This window comes from Enoplosus armatus, chromosome 22 (assembly GCF_043641665.1).
Source record: "Enoplosus armatus isolate fEnoArm2 chromosome 22, fEnoArm2.hap1, whole genome shotgun sequence".
Lineage (NCBI taxonomy): Eukaryota > Metazoa > Chordata > Actinopteri > Centrarchiformes > Enoplosidae > Enoplosus > Enoplosus armatus.
Genome location: NC_092201.1, coordinates 12940001 through 12960000, shown reverse-complemented (window position 1 = coordinate 12960000; position 20000 = coordinate 12940001). Strand labels below are relative to the sequence as shown.

At 45.2% G+C, this 20000-nt stretch overlaps 1 protein-coding gene across 1 annotated transcript in view; it reads left to right on the top strand.

The window, feature by feature from the left end:
• sox5 (SRY-box transcription factor 5) overlaps positions 1–20000 on the top strand; it is a 76742-nt gene that overhangs the window by 40127 nt on the left and 16615 nt on the right. Inside the window, exons 6-8 of the mRNA XM_070928681.1 lie at positions 7512–7635; positions 10660–10748; positions 18957–19121. Coding sequence (XP_070784782.1) covers positions 7512–7635; positions 10660–10748; positions 18957–19121 — 378 coding nt within the window. The remainder of the gene's footprint in view (positions 1–7511; positions 7636–10659; positions 10749–18956; positions 19122–20000) is intronic.

Here is a 20000-nt window from a genome sequence, read left to right as displayed (position 1 = left end):
TGTGTTAAGCTATAAACACGTCCGCTCATGATTCACTCCCTCACGACCCCGCCGAGACAAAGCTCTCTTTTCCCATGACTTTGCAACCTTTTCCCAAACAAGCGTCTCTCCATTGAACGGGCCCAACAATAGTTTCTCACAAGCAGGGGCAGCTGTAGGCAGCCTCGTTAAGAGAGGGACACAATCAACAGGGGCTCATCACAGGAGCGCAAAACACACACACACACACACACACTTCCATATACACTCCCATATATCACACACATCAAAGTACGCATACATACAAACAAAATACAATATACAAAAATATACGCCTTCACTCGCTCGCGCACACATATCGAGAGCAGTCACAGAGAGTGCCGCGCACTCGCCTGATGATCAAACACACACTCATCATCAAAGACTTGGTCGAGAAATACACTGCTTAATCATTCATGAAGAGATTGTCCGCGCAATCCCACAATACAATGGCCTGCCAGAGAGAGGGCACCAGGTTCAGTGTGTTGGTGGTGTGTGTGTCCATGTGTGTGTGTGTTTTGTGTCTGTATGATAAGCCCCTTGTGATTGCATTTCCCCCTAACGAGGCTGAGTTCAGCTGTCCCTTCGTGTGTATGTGTGTGTGTGTGTGTGTGTGTGTGTGTGTCTGTGTCCTTGGCTTTGTTAGGCCTGAACCCCCAAAGGCCTGTGAAGAATGCTTTCAACCGTCCACTTGGAAGAGGTGATGAAATGAAACGAATAATCAAGCTCATGAAAAAGAGAGGAGAGCGACACACATCCCTCATGAAAGGAGGACAAATTATTTATTGTCCTCGCGTCCGGTTTCCTATTTTTTTTTTTCTCACCCTGAAACCCAAATCAAGCTAGCGATATGCGTGTTAGCGTCCAATATTTAGGCCAACGGCACTCGCTGAACGTGGCGCGAGCTGACAAACAAGTGAGTTCATTTGCAGAGGCAGGCATGACAGCAACACAAGCTAATGGCACACAGTATGAACAGCACACACACGCAGACACACCATTCATTAGTGCTCTGAAGTCAGTGATTGGCCTCTTTCTCGCTCTGACTAATTGATTCTACCTGGAATTTCCCATGAATTAGCATCAATTATGATCCATTCATTTTGTCCCCCCACACACACATACACACAGTTACACACACATTTACTTTTTGAGGGAGCTCTGCGGCACCTAATCCTGGATCCTGAACCCTAGATCTGTTCTTTAGTCCAAGTCCTGAACTTAACCTTAACCTTTATCCTGACTAAACCTCTAATCCTAGACCTTAATCCAAGCCCTGACCCGAAATTATCCTTAACCTTAACCCAACCAGCCTAATCCAAATTTTAATCTTAAACCTAAACCCAAACATCCAGAGCCTAAACTCATCCCCCAGGGTAAGGACCAGGAAATATTATCCTTACTTTGCAAACTTTGTGCTCAATCCGAGGGTATAACACAACTTGCTCTTTAAAGAATTACAAAACAAGAACATGTGTGCACACAAAGACACAAAAATGCACACACACACACACACACACACTCGTACCCCCTGCTAGGGGCCTTCTTGTTAAGCTCAAAGGGGTGGGCACATTTCCTCACACTTCCCTTTGCTTTCCCTCTCGTCTTCTCTCATTCTAATTAAACGACTTGTCTCCGAGGCTCCCCCCGGTGTTGCCGGGGACGACTGTTGCTGCCACGCGGGGAAGCGCGCCGGGGATGAAAGGAGCTCACCTGCCGAGCGGCTCTGGGCTTACCTTGAGAACACGGACATATTTTCATAGAATAGAGGCAACACACACTCACAATGTATATTGGAACAGAGGGATGAGGGGACACGAGTGTGTCCTGCCTAATGAATCAAAACTCACTCGACCAAAACACACACACATGCAGTCAAGTGTGTGTCTGCCTCTCTGCCTCCGCTGGCTGTCTTTCATCTCATCAAGCACCGTTGCTAAAGGTGGGAGACGGCAAAGCAGGCAGAGAAGAAGAAAAAGTGAATCAAAAAATGACTAAAGCCACCTGATGCTTTGACTAGTTTAAGAGAGGGCAGACGCGCCGGCGACAGCGGCTAACAAGCTCTCTATTAAGGCTAACCTACATTGGTATCTCAATCACACAGACACACACACACACACACACACACCCCTCCAAGTGTAATACCTGATGCAGTCACACACAGCCTCTGTCCATGTTGAATATTTCTCATTCTATGGGAGGAAAAACAAAATCAAAACCACTAAAAAAAAAAGATGCTTTTCATTCATTTTCACATACAGTATACCGCATACATGCGAACGCACACAGACACACACACACACACACACACAGACCAGCACCTCTGTACTCTGTGCATAGGAGCGGCTAACCCAATTGCCTGTGTAATTGTTTAATCACTCCCATTACACTGCAACCAGTGTAATTTGTGTTTTTCTTACACACTGTATGTGTGGATGTACACGCACACACACATACTCTCAGAAACTGGACCGCAACCAACCAGCCATTCCCACTGAGACCCACCCTCTCTCACATGCTTACCTGTGTGTATGTGTGTGTGTGTGTGTGTGTGTGTGTGTGCATCATAGCCATTGCAGTGCCATTGTGACATGAACCGTGCCCCTACATTCACAGCCGGCTGGCCTCTAATAGCCTCTGTCCATAGAAAGTTAATGGACTAATATTAAAAGCCAGCTATCACTCTCTCTCTCTCTCTCTCCCTCTTTCTCTCTCTCCCTCCCCAAATTAATTATTGGTTCTATCGCTCACACGTCCCTTCTTTAGCAATAGGTCATCCAGGTCTTGCATTAATTGCCGGAGCATATGGTCGCCAACAGATTTTAGCTGTGGGACTCGCACTTTAGCGGGGGCTATTTTTTTCGCGCGCTCAGATGCGAGCCATATTGTGCGGCGCTGGCAGCTATTGTTCGGCGCATTAACTTCATAGAGCTAATTACTCCCCAATAATAACTTTACCTTGGAGTTTTTAGCGCGCTGCGTGCCAACCAACCTGTTTCGCACCCCATATGTTAATTAGCGGCCACATCTTCATTATGCCGCAGCGGCGCTTTAAGTTCAAGCTGTGCCGCCTGGCGCGTGGCGAACGCAGCCTCAACTCGCTGCCAATTATCCAACTCTTGCTCCCCTCTCTCTCGTTCTCTCACTCTTTTCTCCCTCTCTTGTTCATTCTGTTCCGTCTATCTGCTGTTTATTTCCTGAGACGTTCTCTCGCCAGGGTGAATTGTCGACTTCTCTCTTCCTTTCTGTCCTCTTTGCCCCTGTGAAAGTTCTCAAGAAAAAAAAGTTTCACACGTTTTCTTTATATATGTGTGTGTGGTTCTTTTTCCAAGTGTTTTTCTTTGTTTTGCGTTCAGTTATCACTGATTAGAGGATTATTTTTTTTTTTTTCAGATGAGTTCCAGTTTTGTTTGTTTCAGGTTTCTCTTTTGGATAAGGAGGGGCTTGCAGATAAAAAGCGGAGCCCCTTATTCTCCACGTCGGCAGCCTTACAGTAGCAGCAGTGTGATGTTTTGTCTGTGTGTGTTGTAGGTTTTCATGTTCGCTTTGGGCCTGATGTGAAAGAGAAGCTGAGGAGTGCGTTATTCCCCAAAGCGCCTGCTGTTTCAGATGTGCCTTTTTTCCTTTATGTGGGATCTGGAGATTGTCTGATAGATCTGGCCTCGCTCTCACTTTCCCTCTCTCTGTTTCTCTCACCCTCACTTTTCTCTCGCAGGCTTTTCTTTTCCTTCTGTCAATGCATCTCTTTGTCTCTGATTCTTATTCTCTGATTTGGGAGAGCACTCTCCCTCTCCTTCCTCCCTGCTGGTTTCAAAGTTCACACTATGATCACGAGGCTAACACACAGAGCTCATAATCCACTTTAAGGTATTGCATTATTGCATGTCCAATATTAGGAGAAATATCAGATTAAGTCATTTTGCAGATGGTAAAGGAATGTAAATGCGAAGGAATGCACAGGGGGCCATGCCAAGGGAGACTGATCCACTCCAATATCATATGATCAGCTAGTGGACAACCTCCTCCCCACCCCCCTCCACATACACACACACACACACACCCACACCCAAACACACAGTTCAGTTTTTGTAGAGTCCCTTGTTTGTCCCTGTTACGCTCAACTTGCTCTGACCCATGTTTTCTGCCTCATATGTGTGTGTGTTTGTGTGTATTACCCTTTGGAGGTCAGTGTGTGTGTATGCTAGGCTAGTGCTGCTGCTCATCAGCTCGACAGCTGTTACGCACACATCCAACTCAACGATTATAACCGCAACATATGGGAGGGAATGATTCTCCATAAACCATTCTCTCTCTCACTATCTCTCTCTGTATTTCAGTTTAGGTTTTTTTGCGTACTCTTTTGTGTCTTTCTCTTGCCATTTTGTTCATTTTTTTTTTTTTTTTTCTGTTGCTCGATCTTCACATCCCATTGTGGAGACTTGCATGTATTGTGCAGCAGTCCCTAGGCTGATTAATGTCTCTCTATTGTACGCAGGCTTTTTGTAATGAGACAGTGAAAGAGGCAGATATGGAGAGGAGAAGCCTCAGAAATTCTATGATATTTTCATTTTCATTTGTAATGAAAGAAAGCAAGGCCATGTGCACACACACAGATGTCGTACAGTATATGTGCCAGTGTGTCTATGTACAGTATATATGTATTACAGCTGCCACCGACTTATCTTCCTCCTCTCCTCTCCTCTCCTCTCCTCTTCTCTCCTCCTCCCTACGGTACATTACAGTATTGCTAGCCAGCTCCACTCCAGCATATGTCCAATTAGGCCTGAAAGGCAAAGCGGAACTGTTCTGTCTGTGATTCGTCCCCGCGGGGGTCCTGTCCGAGCGTCGCGCTGGAACGCCTCTCCCTTCTGATCGCGCGGCACGGCGGTTTATGGTTTACCAAAATGGTGGAGTAATTATTGTTTTTAGTGCAAGGGGGAAACAGGAGCCGCTTGAAGAGAGCGCTATTCCCCTGCGCCGTGATAGTTTGATTACAGTGCTGCTGGCTGCCGCATGCCGACACACGGGAGCAGGAGGAGGGGGAGGAGGAGACACACAGAAACACACACTCATAGGTATTTACAGTACACGGGCATGCATACGCCCAGGGAAACTTGAGTATACACACACACACGCAGGCAGGGAAAGCTGTGAGCGCTGTTAGCTCTGAGAGACAGCCGCTCTCTCTCTCCCTCTATTTACCTGTCTCAAGCACTAACCACTTCAAGTGTCCATGTTGCGGAGATGTTCCCTGATTGTACCGTGGCGCCGTCACGTCCTTATGATTGTGCAGCCATTTCCAGCCATTTTCATCATTCCAGATCAATTTTCCACATCAAACAGCTTTTGCCTGCCCATTATCCTATTCAGCCATTACCTCTCTGGCCCTCCTGGCGAAATAAGAGAGACAGAAGACAGAAGGAGGAGAGTGGGGACGAGTTATAAAGAGGGAACAAAGTGCTTTGCAAACCAGGAGTACCGGTTAAAGGCCTAAAGACCCTATCGGGGATTTGATTGAAAGGGGCACTCTGAAAATGTTACACATGACGTTTAGTCATTGTGATGTGAAGTTTGTGGCTCCTGGTGTGTGTTTTCCCGCGTGTGTCCTATTCTTGTGTAGGATACAGAGTGGCAGAGGTGTGTCAGGAGGATGAGCCACATCTGAATCAACTCCTCCTGATTGCTCTTAAGACGGCTGGATCTGGCGGTTCTGGCTCTCTCTCTCTCTCCCCCCCAGCCAGTCTATTAGATTTGCTTTACCAATGCTAACCTACACACAAAAATACAGTGAAACTTATAAATCAAGTGAGTGCATGGGTGTGGGCAAAAGCAATGTAGGCAAAATGTAAAGCGTAAAGCAAATCTAATAGAACCCAAAGCACAACCAAACAAAACCCTTCTGGCTGGGGGGAGAGAGAGAGCCCCGAACTGCCAGATCCAGCCCTCTTCTATGGCAATCAGGAGGAGTTGATTGAGATGTGGCTCATCCTCCTGACATGAGCTTGACTCACACAAACAAACACTCTGTAGAGACCAAATATCTGTCCCAAAAGATGGCACAGGTTGACGTGCAACACTTTTGTGTGACGTTAGTTTGGTACACCTGTTTTCATGGCTTTTTTAAATTTGCTCATAACTCGAAGGGAGACCCAGAAAATGTGGGGAAAAGGTGGTGCAAGGAAATGTTTTTGTAGTTTGACTGAGAGTCAAAAGTCATTGTATTGATAGAGAGAAAAAGCACAGGGACGATGAAACTGACTTGTTAGATAAGTGATTACATTGCAGGACCTGCCTCTTCTTCTTCTTCTGCTTCTTCGTTTCATCTTATTTTAGTACAGTGTAGGCGCAGCATTGTTGTATTGCTGCCATGCCCAAAGATTCAAAAGCAATGTTGGCCAACGACACCACATTGTTTCAACAAAAGCAAGTTGATCACTGAAATGACATGATGTACCTTTAGAGCTGAAGAGATACTGGGACTCTGTGGAGTATGCAAAATGTTGCCCACTAGTTTTATGGAAACACATTGATTTTCTCGTTCTGACTTTTTGGAACATGGCTTAGGATTTGGCTTGAGCTCCGTCCCTCTCTTCGTATTTGCGGTTTCTACATCATACCGGCATTACACCTCAGCTTCATAGCTCGATCAGACTCCTTATTTTCCTCCTTGTCTCACCTTTCTCCCCTCTCCCTCTCCTCCTCACTTCCTCTCCTCGTCTTCTCCCATCTTCCCTCTCAAACTGTCAGTCAGTCCATCACACGCAAGTCTTTGTGTGTTGTTTTTGGCAGAACGCTGTTTAGTGCAACCATCTGTCTCCTACTTCTCTCTCTTTCTGTCTCCTTCTCTCTCTCTCTCTCTCTCTCTCTCTCTCTCTCTCTCTCCCTCTCCTGTCGTCCCTGCCAAAGCCACCCATCGGAGGAGCTTTTTTCTGCTTCTCCTTTTTAAAATCCTGGAAACCTTGTGAAGTCTTATGGCTCTCTGCCGACGGGCGCGCGGAGAGGGTTGTGTGTGTTTGTGTGTGTGTGTGTGTGTGTGTGTGTGTGCAGGGGGAAGGGAGAGAACATCATCTTCCAAATAAAAGGAAAAGGCCAGCTGTTGTGAGAGTTTGGTGAACTGTCCTCATGACTCGTCTTTGAATCGAGAAGATGGAGTATTTAGAGTCTGAGAGTGTGTGTGTGTGACTTCATTAGTGTCTTGCAGACTGATGTCATATGTGTGTTCCATATGTATTACATGAATGCATGTATATGAGCCTGAATGCATATTCTGAGAAATCAGATGTAACTGTCTTCAGAGTGATACTCAAGGCTGTTCTGGGATTAGTTACATGCGTACACAGCACTATTTTTAGCAGTATTGTGAACATTGTTTTCTTCACATAAAGAGATGCCAAAGGTGCTCATATTTTCTTCTCTTTTTTTCCCCCTCTTCCTTCTCTTTTTCTCTCCTCCCTCGCTCGCCCTCCCCCCTCTTCTCCCTCCTTCATCAGCAGGTCCAGGGCCAACTCCCTCCTCTGATGATCCCCGTCTTTCCTCCGGACCAGAGGACCCTGGCGGCGGCTGCAGCCCAGCAGGGCTTCCTCATGCCCCCTGGCTTCAACTACAAGCCTGGTTGCAGTGAGTGACACACACGCACATACAGTCATAAATAGGTGCAACTTTCAGTGTTAAAGTACTTCTTATGTGCGACGTTTCAAATGTTTTTCACCACACAAGGTAGAGTCTGACCATGTTCCCACACAAGGAGTGGGATTGTTTCCCAAAAGACGAACTCGCCCCTACAACAACATCTCTCTCTTAATAGAAAAACCAGTCCAAATACACCCTTCCTGTTTACACTCTCAATCTCTCTCTCTTTATCTCTCTCTCTCCCTCTCTCGCCCAGTCCTTTTGGCTCCTTCCTTTTGTCTTGTCTATTTTTTGATGTATAAAAGCAACAAAATACAGGCATCCTGCAGGACATGTTTTTTTTTTTTTTTTTTTTTTTTGGCTATCACGCTCCGGCTGTGTGGCAATGTGTTGTTTACCATGATAGAGAGAGAGAGACGGAGAGGGAGAGAGAGAGAGAGAAAGAGGGGTGGGTGCTTGCCAGGGGATGCTGGGAATAAATGCACGGTGGGAGGGTTAGCAGGGGGGGGGGGAGTTGGGCAGGGTGGTAATGTGACCTGCCCCAGGTTCTCCTCACATTAACACAGGACGCAGCCAGAACATGTTTCCAACTCAGCCCACACACACTAACACACACACACACACACACAAACGTCCAGGCAGCCAGAGATTGCTTTGTGATATCACAAACACAAAAAAAGACAACAAAAAAATACTTAAACACAGATATGTGAGCGTGCACACAAACGCAAGCTCATGCACACCCAGGCCCCCCTGCCCACCCCACCCCACCCCCTTAGAGTTTCACAGCTTCCCAAACAAGTCCATTCCATTTTAATTAGTGCCATCTTCACCCACGCCCACTGCCCACGTAAATACCCTGTCAAGTGGTGGGCTTGTCTTTTCACTGCCTCCGCCAACTCCAACCGGACTGGCACGCAGCGCCAGGCTGAGCCGCCCCTGAGAAAACTCTCTGGCAACTTTCAAAGTTGTTGTGAATCGATGTAGTTTTGGTGCTGCAGCTCTAAATAGGACATGTGTAGCATTGTGCTCTGACATATTCTCACGGCGCTTCATAGCTTTGAAGATGGGAATCGTTTTTATTCGCACAGTATGGACTTCTGTGCACTGAGTTGCTGTCTTCTTTGAACACTTGTCAAACAGTAACACATTTTTTCTGTTGTCCAAGCCGTTGACACAACATGTTAAAGCTAAAGATAACAGTTAAACTTCATGAAGACTTTCTATAATCTATTTTATAACTAAACTAGTTGTAAACAGCACTGCATGTTCAGGTATGACATGTTCAGGTATTTTCTTAAAAAGCTGAAGCTTTGAAGCTGGTTTTCACTTTTTCCTTTTATTTCCAAAACCTCGTTGCTTAAATAAGATTAAAAAAAAGAAACAAATCTGTGGAGTGCCCTTTAAAAATGAACAATTGTGCACAAATTGACACCAAAGGGACACTGATGACATTCTCCCTCTTTCATCTGTTTGTCAGTGAGAAATTTCATCCTCATCCGCCGAGGTCGCTGTCCCAGGGCCAAGAGCAACATGTTTGCTTTCCTCCGTCCTCCTTCTTCCTTTTGTTACAGCGACCCCCAGGAGGAGCATAAATATCCACCCAGCTCATGTTTGTCCAGGGTAGCGAGGAGAAAAGACACATCTCCTAGAATACACAGCCCTGAAATAATTCTTCAATCCCTCCCCGCTGGAGAAAAGAATGTCTCAGCTTCGCTATTTTTTTTTTTTAAAGAACCGAGTTGTATGGGAAAATATGTCGGAAAGCAAAGTCTTGGCTCACACGAAGCGCGCACACGCACATTTACATGGGCACACAACATGAAATGGAAGGTCCTGATACAGCCAAGAGGCTGACCGCTGTGCTGAAGGTTCAGGTCAGAAATGCAAGGTCAAGCCCTGAGAACATTCCTCGTCTTCTCCATATGAAGAATGGTCTACTCAGTGTGACACCAGTCTGACCTCTGTGTGCTGTTTTTTGGTTAGTGGGCATGTCCAAATACAAATCAGAGCTGTCAACAGGCACGTCTTAGTCAATATGACGATAATTAAGTACAGTATTCCTCCTCTCCTCTCCTTTGTGCCCTTCCTCACCCTCCATCTCCTCCTCCCCTCATCTCTGACCTTTCTCTCCCTCCTTTTCTGTCTCTCTCTCTCTCTCTCAGAGTAATTACAGCACGGCCTATCTGCACCTGGTCACTAATAATCCGCACTCGTCCTTTTCTCTCTCTGCACTTCTGTCATCTCCTCCACCCCGTCCGTCCGTCTATCTCTTGATTTATCATTCCTGACAGAGAAGGGGGGGGGGGGGGGTAACTTGTGAGGAGGGAAAGATGACAACAAGGAGGACACAAGAAAAGAGAAAGTGGGAGGCGGCCGAGAGAGAGAGACTGAAAGCAGGCCTCTCCCAACAAAGCAGGAGAACAGACAGTTGAGGAGGAAAGAAAGAGAGAGAGAGAGCAGCAATCGGCAGTGGCGGCTCTTAATTACGGCGCTGGGGCCAGCTTTATCAGAATCCCCTCACCTCGCTGCTCTTTGTCAGGGGGTATTAAGGAGGAGGACACACAATCAGGCTTTTCATTAAGGCCCTACCGGCAGCACACACAAAGGACGGCTTTAACAGCTGCAGAGAGGGACTCAGGTGGTGGTGGGAGGGGGGTTGATGGGAGGGTGAGGCGAGGGGAAGAGAGGGACGAAGGTGGGATGAGAGGGAGGAGAAAAAACAAGAGGATGAGGGGAAAGGGAGGGGGATGCACAGACAGAGAGAGAGATGGAGGGTGAGGGAGAGGAAGGGAGGATAGAATGAGGGCAGAGGACAGGGTGAGGGATGGGTGGAGGAAAGGACACAAAGCAGGAAAGGGGGAGAGGGATGCTATAGGAAGAAAAGAGACGAGAGAGAGAGACGGAGGACATGGAGAAGGGGATGCTAGTGTGACCAAATGCACCAAAAATGGTTTAATTTTAGCATAATGTGTTGAAAATGCGAAAACATATGATCTTTTCTGGTTCCAGGTGACCCCTACCCTCTCCAACTCATCCCCACAACAATGGCTGCTGCTGCTGCGGCTGCCACACCAGGCCTGGGACCCCTTCAACTCCAGGTAAGATGACCAGAAACATACAGTAAATTACAACAACAACAACCAGAAGTCCTTGAGTCACACAGACGAAAACATTCAGTTTTTCTTTACACTTGGGTGGTCCCATTGGGAATATATCCCCTAACCCTGACAGTGTTCACACCACATAGTGCCCACTGAGCTATACAAGACCACAAACACAGCCACAGGGGGGGCTGAACAGCTGTCACTTTCAGCCAAAGTGTGGACAGTGAAGTGATCCCATAAAAACATGATCTTCATGATCAGAGCTCAAAAATCACACAGAAGTGACAAGTGTAACCCTAGCCCTCGGCTTTGTCCTGCAATGGGAAGCGCAGGACAGAAATATTCAGATTGACTGTCAAAGCTCATCTGTGGGTGATGCTGAAGAGATTTCAATCTCTTTTAACAGCACAGAGGCGTCTTTATATGTGATTTCACCTTTAGGTTGTCATCTTGATCGAAATGATGATTTCCACAAGCACCTGAACGCACCAAGAAGGAGACAGTTTTAAGCATTCTCTACTCTCAACTTTCAAGCACCAAAAAGATTCTGTTCACTGTGATTGATTACATATCTCAAGCAAGCTGTCCTCTGAAAGCGGAAAGTGGTCAGCTTGTGTCTTTGGTCAAGTCAATTTTACTCATCAACAAATCGGAAATCACCAAAAACTATAATATTGCTGAAATGCACCACAAACTGTAAGTCAAAGTGTTCAGAAATCACTAAATATCACTTGATTTTAAGCTTTCTTTCATTAGGGGCAGTGATCAGCTAGCCACATCACTGCAACGCACTGCATCACTGCAGAGGAAAGAAATAGCAACAGATGCAAGCTGCAATGCAAGTCAAAGAGTGTGTTTTTTCGTTTCATTAAAAATCAGAGTTAGTCTGCAACTAGGGTAAGAGCTTCCAAACATTCAGCGACGTATGAAACTTTTGAAGCCTAAAACTTTGTCATGTTATGTTCCGCGGGATGAAGAAATGACACTTGAGGATTTAACCGAGATGTATAATTTGATTGGACGCCGGAAGCTATCCGACAGTTTTGGGGAAGAAGGCAGAAAGAGATGATGATGAGTCAGAGAGAGACAAAACCACAGAGAAAAAAAAAAAACATCTGTTATCCCACTTATAAGGAGGATGAGTCTGACTTTGGTCCTTTTCCTGTGTGCATATTTAGAATAAGTGGCCTATCGCTTGGTAATCCTGACCCCCCCCCACCAACCACCGCTCGTACACTCACTCTCTCCCTCTGACCCACACACGACTAGACCTCACATACTTCCACTCCGATCCACGTGGGCTTTGGGGCCCCCTCTCCCAGGGGTTAAGAGCCTGCGCGGGCGTCCCCCCAGTTGCCTGTCTGAAACACATTAACCTCCGGTGTTGGGCTCGGCCTCGGTGCAGGCTGCACTTGGCCCTCGTGTCTCCTTGACACGCATTATCATAAAATAGGACACACATACACAGCTGCATTGACACACATGTTTCCCTGCACATCTTTTTCACTTACTGTTCACACACTCGGGGAAAATATGGGTTAAAGGTTAGGCAGAGTGTGTGTAATACATTTGCACCTGTCAGCCAAACGTGCTGCCCCATATGCTAGACACTACAGGGAGAACAGAATAGCTGTGTAATTCTATCATGGAGAACGGACCCCGCTGTTGTCACTGATTTCATTATTACTGGCGTGTGTGTTTGTGTGTGTGTGTGTGTGAGTACATTTGTGTGTTTAGCCTGAGAATAATGTCCTCCGCGCTGTTATCACTGCTTCAATCTAGCCGTCCATATGTTCGACTGTGTTCAGACTCCCTCAATCTCCAGTTGAACGGCTTTGTCCACCTTGCAATTGGATTTTTTTTTTTACCAGCAGGGAGGGGTGAGAGGACACAACAAGTGCAAAAAAACATCTCACTAGCAGATTTCTTTCTTACAATCCTCCCAGAAAAACACACACACACACACACACACACACACACAAACACAGTGGCACATTGAGATTAAGGCTTGTCAGAAAGGAACGGATTTGCTCCGGCTAACACAAGTACAGATGTCTCAGTGTGGATGGATTTCCTTTGGGATCGTCTCTGCGCCCTCATTTGATAAGGTGTTCCTGTCGCCGAGACGAGACATGACAGTTAGCTCGGGCCTCAGGTCGCCAAGGCAACACAGTGGTTTGGCGGAGAGGACACAAGTGAACCCACTTAGCCAAGACACACAAATAGAGATAGAAAATGAAAGATTGTCAGATAGGATACACAATAAACTTCCTAGTTCCATTCAAGAGTGCATGGAAACATGTGAACAGATGTTATTTCAACACACACATATAGTCATTGCAGTGTATAGTGTAATTTCTTGTACACATCTAATGTTAAATAAAATAATAAATAAATGTTTTCCTCATACAGTACTACGTTGTGCATTTCCTACCTACCTATGAAACTGCACTAAATATTATTATTTTCAAGAACTACACAAAAAAACATCAATATTTCTTCAGTCCACAAAAGGAACAATGCAATCCTTGAATTAGGTAAAGGTATGAACATGACTAATATTGGAGTTTTAGTGATATGCAAAGACAGTGGGTGAATCTGGTCCAGGTCATGACCTTTGGTGCCTCAGTACTTTCAACAGACTCACTTGGGAAACTGTTAGAATTGTACTAATGCAGGCAGCCCATACTGTACACACACACCTTCATATACACCTTCTGATGCAGTACAACATTAAAGCTGCACCTTGCTGGTGACCACAAATGACCACTAAGTAACTGCTTAAGTTTTGACAATTTTATTACCCTGAACCCTTGTAGTGGTTTTTATTTATTTATTATTCTGAACAGCATGCTTGTAATTTATTTTGTGCTTCCATCTTAAATGTTGATTTGTACATCATTAACTTCCTTGTTTTTTTTTTTTACTGGACAAACAGAATTAAAGGGGCACTACAGCAGTTTAGTATTTCACATGTTTTGAAGTTGCGGGACTAGAATCATCAATGACTTTTAGTCTCAATTCACAGGTTAAGCCCCAGAAGCACTGAATCCTACATTCCCCATAATGCAACTCAATAGTGTCTTCTGTTCGAGCCTCCCTGACTGATACATGCTCACGTCTTTTAAACGAGAGCAGCCATATTTGTAGTTTAAAGTGATTACGTACATTTATGTCCTGATATTACACCAAATCCACATCCTTCTTGGTGTCTTAAATAAGAAAACGTCTTCTTCTTTGTTAACAGTAGAAAAATAAAGGAAGGAACAGTGATGAACAATGGCTTTTGCCTGATTACACTGTGTAAAAACCGTGTGCATAGAAAGAAGAGAGAAAAACTCTCAACAGCACAGCTTTGAGTTAAGTGCAGTTCTTAGAAAAATGTATTAATCTCTCAGTGATTTAAAGCTCTTTCTATATTTAAAACATCCTCGATAGAAATCAACAGAGTAGCACTTATAGTCAATGGGAGCTTAACACAGAATCCTTCACAGACGGTTTTCAAGGCAATGGAGGCTTTAGAGTGTACAAGGTTGGCATTTAGCATCTTAATCTGGGGGATGAGTGTGACATTGTGCATTAGAGCACGTTAATCTGGCTCCCTATTGACCCTTGATATCATTGATATCATCCACATCACACAAATGGACTGGGAAGGACAGACAGAGAGCGGAAAAATGAAAAAAAAAAATTGCACTCATCAGGCAAGAGAGAGAGAGATCGGCGATGAAGGTGAAAAGGCAGAGGTAAAAGGATAAACAGAGAGACGGGGGGGTGGAGGTAAGTGGAGGAGGAAAGTGTGGATGTGTGTGAAAGATTAAATGTGTGTGTGTGTGTGTGTGTGTGTGTGCTACGTGGTATAAAGAGGGTCAATGGCGTGGGTCAGGCATCATATGGAGAGGCAGATGTTGGAACATATTGTCCTGGATTACCACACTGTACACCGGAGAGATGGATGGACGAACAACGGACAGGCGGTTAGAGGGAGGGAGGGAGGGAGGGAGGGTGAGGGGAAAACAGGAAAAAAAAAAAAGGGACGGGGACAGACGACAGAAGGTAAATGAGAAATCAATCGAGCAACTTGTTTCTCCACCAAACCTTATCTGGAGGAGAGAAAGAGTGCAGCAAAGCATTTTCTCGGATGTGAGAATTGCCTCAGTGTTGATATCTTCTGCTTGGCCTTTGTTGGAGTTGCGAGGAAATGCCATTTTGTGATAGCAGCGTGGGATCAATGTGAAATCAATAGGCAGCAGAGATAGGTGACTATAGTTAGGCAAATTCTGCCTCACCACTTCCGAACACATAATGAGTAAAGGAAAAGGATTTTTAAATGTATAAATCTATACAATCCTCTATGATTATTGGTGTAAAAGCCTTCTTACTTACTTTATCGACTGTCAGTTTCTTGTTTTTCTTGGTCTCTAAATTGTGATGAAATTCCGAAACAAAACATTTAGGTTGCACTTCCCTTTAAGTAAAGTGAAAACTGTTTTATTCTTTTTAAGCGTCCTTTTCAACTGTCTAAAGTAAGCACAAAGAGAAAATAACCCAAATGTTTGTTGTCAAAGAAAATTCCCCAGCTTTTGTATTGTGTCTGTCCTTGAGGCTGTGCCATAAAGGTATAAGAAAGGCATTGTAGTCATTTTTGTTTAAACTTGACCAATGTGTTGTTGGGTTGTTTCTATTCTATTTATTGCGTAGGTCACAAATATGTTGCAGTTACTTAAATGAGAACAAAGGCTCAAAAGCAAAAGAGACCAAACGAAAGAGAGAGGGCCCTCTGACTCACACACTTGCTTCTTTATTGATTTTTTATTTTATTCACCAAAACATGTCACAACTGAAAAAAATCTTGGTCAGACAGACAGGAAGTCAGACAAACAGACGGACAATAATCCATTAAGATCCATACAATAGTCCTCGGTGTCCATGTAAACAATAGAGCTCAGACTGCTCTGAAGCGCCGCTAACTCTGACAACAAAGAGCAGGCGAGCTGGTAATCTGACTAAAGCTGCAGATTATTGACCAAGACTCACACACACATAGATCCCCCCTACTAAGATGACAGGAGAAACAGCATGAAGAAGGGAATGGACAATGCCTGGTGTGTGTATGTTAGCGCATGCACACACACACACACACACACACAGTGTCAATAGCACTAATACCAAGCAATCACCCCCATGTCTGCACTCAGAGGAACACCAATTGTCACACATCACCTTTTTTACCTCTTGTCAATAGAGCTCAGGCTGCACATGCTTACACGCACACACACACACATTGTGGGGGGGGTTGTCACGTGACAAGCACACGCTGACCACTACACATACTCACATGCACACACACACACAAACACACACAGATGTGTTAGGACTGGTCTCACATTAGAAGGGGATTAGGGACTGAAGGAGTGAGGAGCAGGTCTTAACAGTTAAAACGCACACACACACACATACACACACACACACACAAACACGCACACAGCAGTATGCCTGGCTTGTGAGTGACATTTCAAATTCCTTAGTCTCATCCTGCAACTATGATTGCACCCCCCCCTCACTCATTGTGTTGCTCTGTGTGTTTGCTTGTGTGTGTGTGTGTGTGTGTGTGTGTGTGTGTGTGTGTGTGTGTGTGTGTGTGTGTGTGTGTGTGTTTGCTCCTCCGGTCACCCCAGGGGGCTTTGCGCTGTCACTTCCTGTTTGTTGACATGCATGTCGTTGTGGCGACGCTCTGGGCGCGCTCCACAGTGCCTCTGCCCTCTGTACCGTGTGTTTGGTGTGTGTGTGTGTGTGTGTGTGTGTGTGTGTGTGAGCTTGTGAGCGTGTGTGTGTGTCATTGCACGCCGGCCCATTGAGCAGGCTTTGAGTGACGGGAGCTGGCCTTGTAATGGAACTCAATTCACTCCGCAAATAAAGAGGCCTTTGAACCACTGGTCCGAATATGGCAGGACACACACACACACACACACACACACTGCCTGTGGTCCACTCACTAGGGGGTTTGGCTGGTAGGGAGGGGAGGGGGATGAGGGGTGTTCATGCTCGGCTGCACACCCCCACCCCCCAACCCCCCACTCTCTTCCAGGAGCCACAGTGCAGCTAATTGAAGAGAAATGAGCGAGCGGAGGCTGATCTGATCTCAGCGAGCTGGTCCTGTGCGCCGCGTCCGTGTAGCTCGCCAGAGCATGACCGATCTCCCGCTGATTTCCACATCAGCAGCACACCCTGTCTACTGTATGTACCTCAATTATCATTGTTCCCTCAGTGTCCATAACAGGGACAGATACTCTGGACATGGGTTTCTTTCCACAACAAAGACAAGCGGCCGAGGAAGGAAGAAAAAAAATGTTCACATTCAATCTTTTGAGAAGATGACGTGTTTATGACGTGACGCTAAGGTGCAAGAAGGGTGAAACAAATCAAACATGGAGAAAAGAAGCCTGTAGAAGGTGTGAAGAGCCCTCTTTTCTCCGTGTCCATGACATCAGTTCCACAATTCAACATTTCTTAAATGTAAAGCATCCAGTCTCTGTGTTCGTGTTTGTTAAAGATGAAGTTACCTAGCATCCTGTTTTGATTACAGTTCTCAGAGTATCTTTTCAGAATGGCAGGTATCTTATTAAAGAGTGAAATGAAAAGTTTGGGGATTCAATAAAAGTAATAGAGGAGAATTGTAACAGAAAACAAGCTGCTTTTACAGCTTCTGTGGTGTCGGACAGTGAATATTGTTGTTGCCACATGTGAGTGACAGTCAGGCGGAGATTACTTCAAATTCAAATGTGAGTTTCTTCCAAATAGTTCTTCTTTGTGCGAGTGTGTGCTGCCAGTTTGGATGTCTAATTTTTTTTCTTCTTGTTTGTATAAAAAGAGATAAATGTCTTTATTTAAGATTGCAGAGGAGAGTCGGAGCTAATGTGGCTGTCAAGAGAGATAGAGAGAGGTACAAACAGACAGAGAGAGAGAAAGAGAGAGAAAGCGATAGCAGTGACGGCATCTCTTCCTTGTCCATTTGCATAAACCAGCCTTTGTTTGACGCCGGTGGCCGGCGGCCAAGCGCCAACAGAAGGACGGAAGTTAAACTCAAAAAAAAAAAAAAAGGATGGTCCTCTTCCAGAAAAATCTTCCACCAGAAATAAAAAATAACAATTATAACTATTCAAAAAAAACAACACATCAGTTACTTCTCGCTAAACAACCGTTCTGTTGCTCTTCAGAGGAGGGAATAACAATTCTGAGAAAACAAAACAGCGTCTTGGAGATTTGTATTAGCCGACATGAAAGTAATTGAGCTTTGCAGGATGATTTTGAGGAGGAAGATGGAGGGACGGAAAGAAGTGTTTATGAATATTGAAGCTCCTTCCAAGTTGTGAATATTATGCTGTGTCTGTTGCTGTGGAAATACTGGCCAGAGACTGTTTTGTGTGATACAATGGTATTGCATAAATATTCCCGAGTATCTTCACACCATAGCAGCTCAAGCCATAATGCTTTTATTTAATTGGAAATTAATTAAATACATAAATAAGAATAGGGAAACCCTGTTTTTTTCTTTTTCCCACAGCCGTTATTGAATCAATTTATCTTTATTTTCGACTATTTTATAGCATTTCGGTGTGTTTTGCGTCTTATTGTCAGTTCACTAAAAACATCGCAGGGGCACAAGACACTTCTTATGTCCCATCTGGCATGTAGCTTCACAAATCTCTCTCTCTCTCTCCCTCTCTCTCTCCTTTCCTTCTCCATCATCACTTTTTTTTTCACCTTGAGCGAGAGCCGGGCTCTCCGGCGTGACCTCGATAGCCAGAATGTTTTCCCTTTCTCCCACGATGCACCTGGAGGGGACATAGCCATCTCTGGGCCTGTCAGAGAGGCTGTTAGCGCTTCTCCCATGGGGTGAGGGAGGGGGTTGACAGTAGAGATGTCCCTTTCTATCGCTCTCTGTCACACAAACAGAGGCCGGGCCACTAATGGCCTCTTCTTCCAGAGCTTTTTAGCCGGCGTCTTCTTTTTTGTTTGTGCGCTCTCGAGTATTCATTTATTCATGTCGCCCCTTTCTTCTCCTTTTCTTCCCTCCTCCCTTTCCCCCTCTTCTTCTTCTTTTCTTACTGTCCAATAACCCCCCCCCCACATTCAACTCCTGTCTGTCTCTCTGTCTTCTCTCCCCTCTCTGTCTGTCTATCTGTCTCTCCGACCTTGCAGCAGTTGTACGCAGCTCAGCTGGCGGCCATGCAGGTTTCCCCGGGGGCCAAGCAGCACGGAGGCAGCCTGCAGTCCCAAGCCAACATGGGCACACACTCCCCGCCCACCAACACACACCCACAGAGCGACAAGGGCCGCAGCTCCCCACCATCGAACAAGACCAAGGTAAGGGAAACAGCGAGGGCCTCTGCGAGTGTGTGTGTGCATGTATGAGTGTTTAATACTAGAAATGCCAGTGGGTTTGAGAGTTGGCTCAAAAGAATGCCAATGCCAATAACAACTTTTTCCAGGTTTTTAAAATGTCCAGATAAGAAATAACATAAAAGGACATTAAAGCTAAAAAATGTGGATCTAATTAGCCATGAAACTGCAAAATAACTCCTTCTTATCAAGTAAGTTTTGTTAGCAATTGAGTCCTTAAAGTCTTATTTTCTTAAAATAAGTGAACAGATCTGCCAGTTCAGTATAGTCACCTGTTTTCAATCAACTTATGAGAATTTTCTGAAATTAAGTTTTATTTTTCTAGTACACCAACCTGTTTTATTCTTTCTTTTCAAGATAAAGAACACACGTCTTTTCTTAAATTTCTTGAAAACAAATTACAATATTCTTACTGTGCGGGCAAATTCTTCACATTTTTTACTCAGTTATAGCCTGAAATCATAGACTTTGGCCTTTCTAGTGTTACAACAGAGACTGAAACAGTGAGCGTCTGCCTGGAAGAGATTGTGTTTCGCTGCAGTGCATGAGCTGAAAATGTGCGTCCCAGCTTGTTTGAAGTTGCATTGCATCCCGAATCTTGTCTTTTTTTTTTTTTATCAATCAAGCAAGTGTCCTGAGCAACGGTCAGCTCCTCATACTAATACGCGCCTTGGTGCAACTTGGTCCTTGACAAAACTCACAGTCACCTCTGCAAATCAAACACCCCAACTTTATCGCAGAGCCCAGCTGGTATGTGGTCGCGGTGGATTTGAGGATATATTGGTGTTTGTGCCGTTTTCTCGGCTGGCTGCACAATAGGGGCGAGGGGAAGCCTTGTGTCCA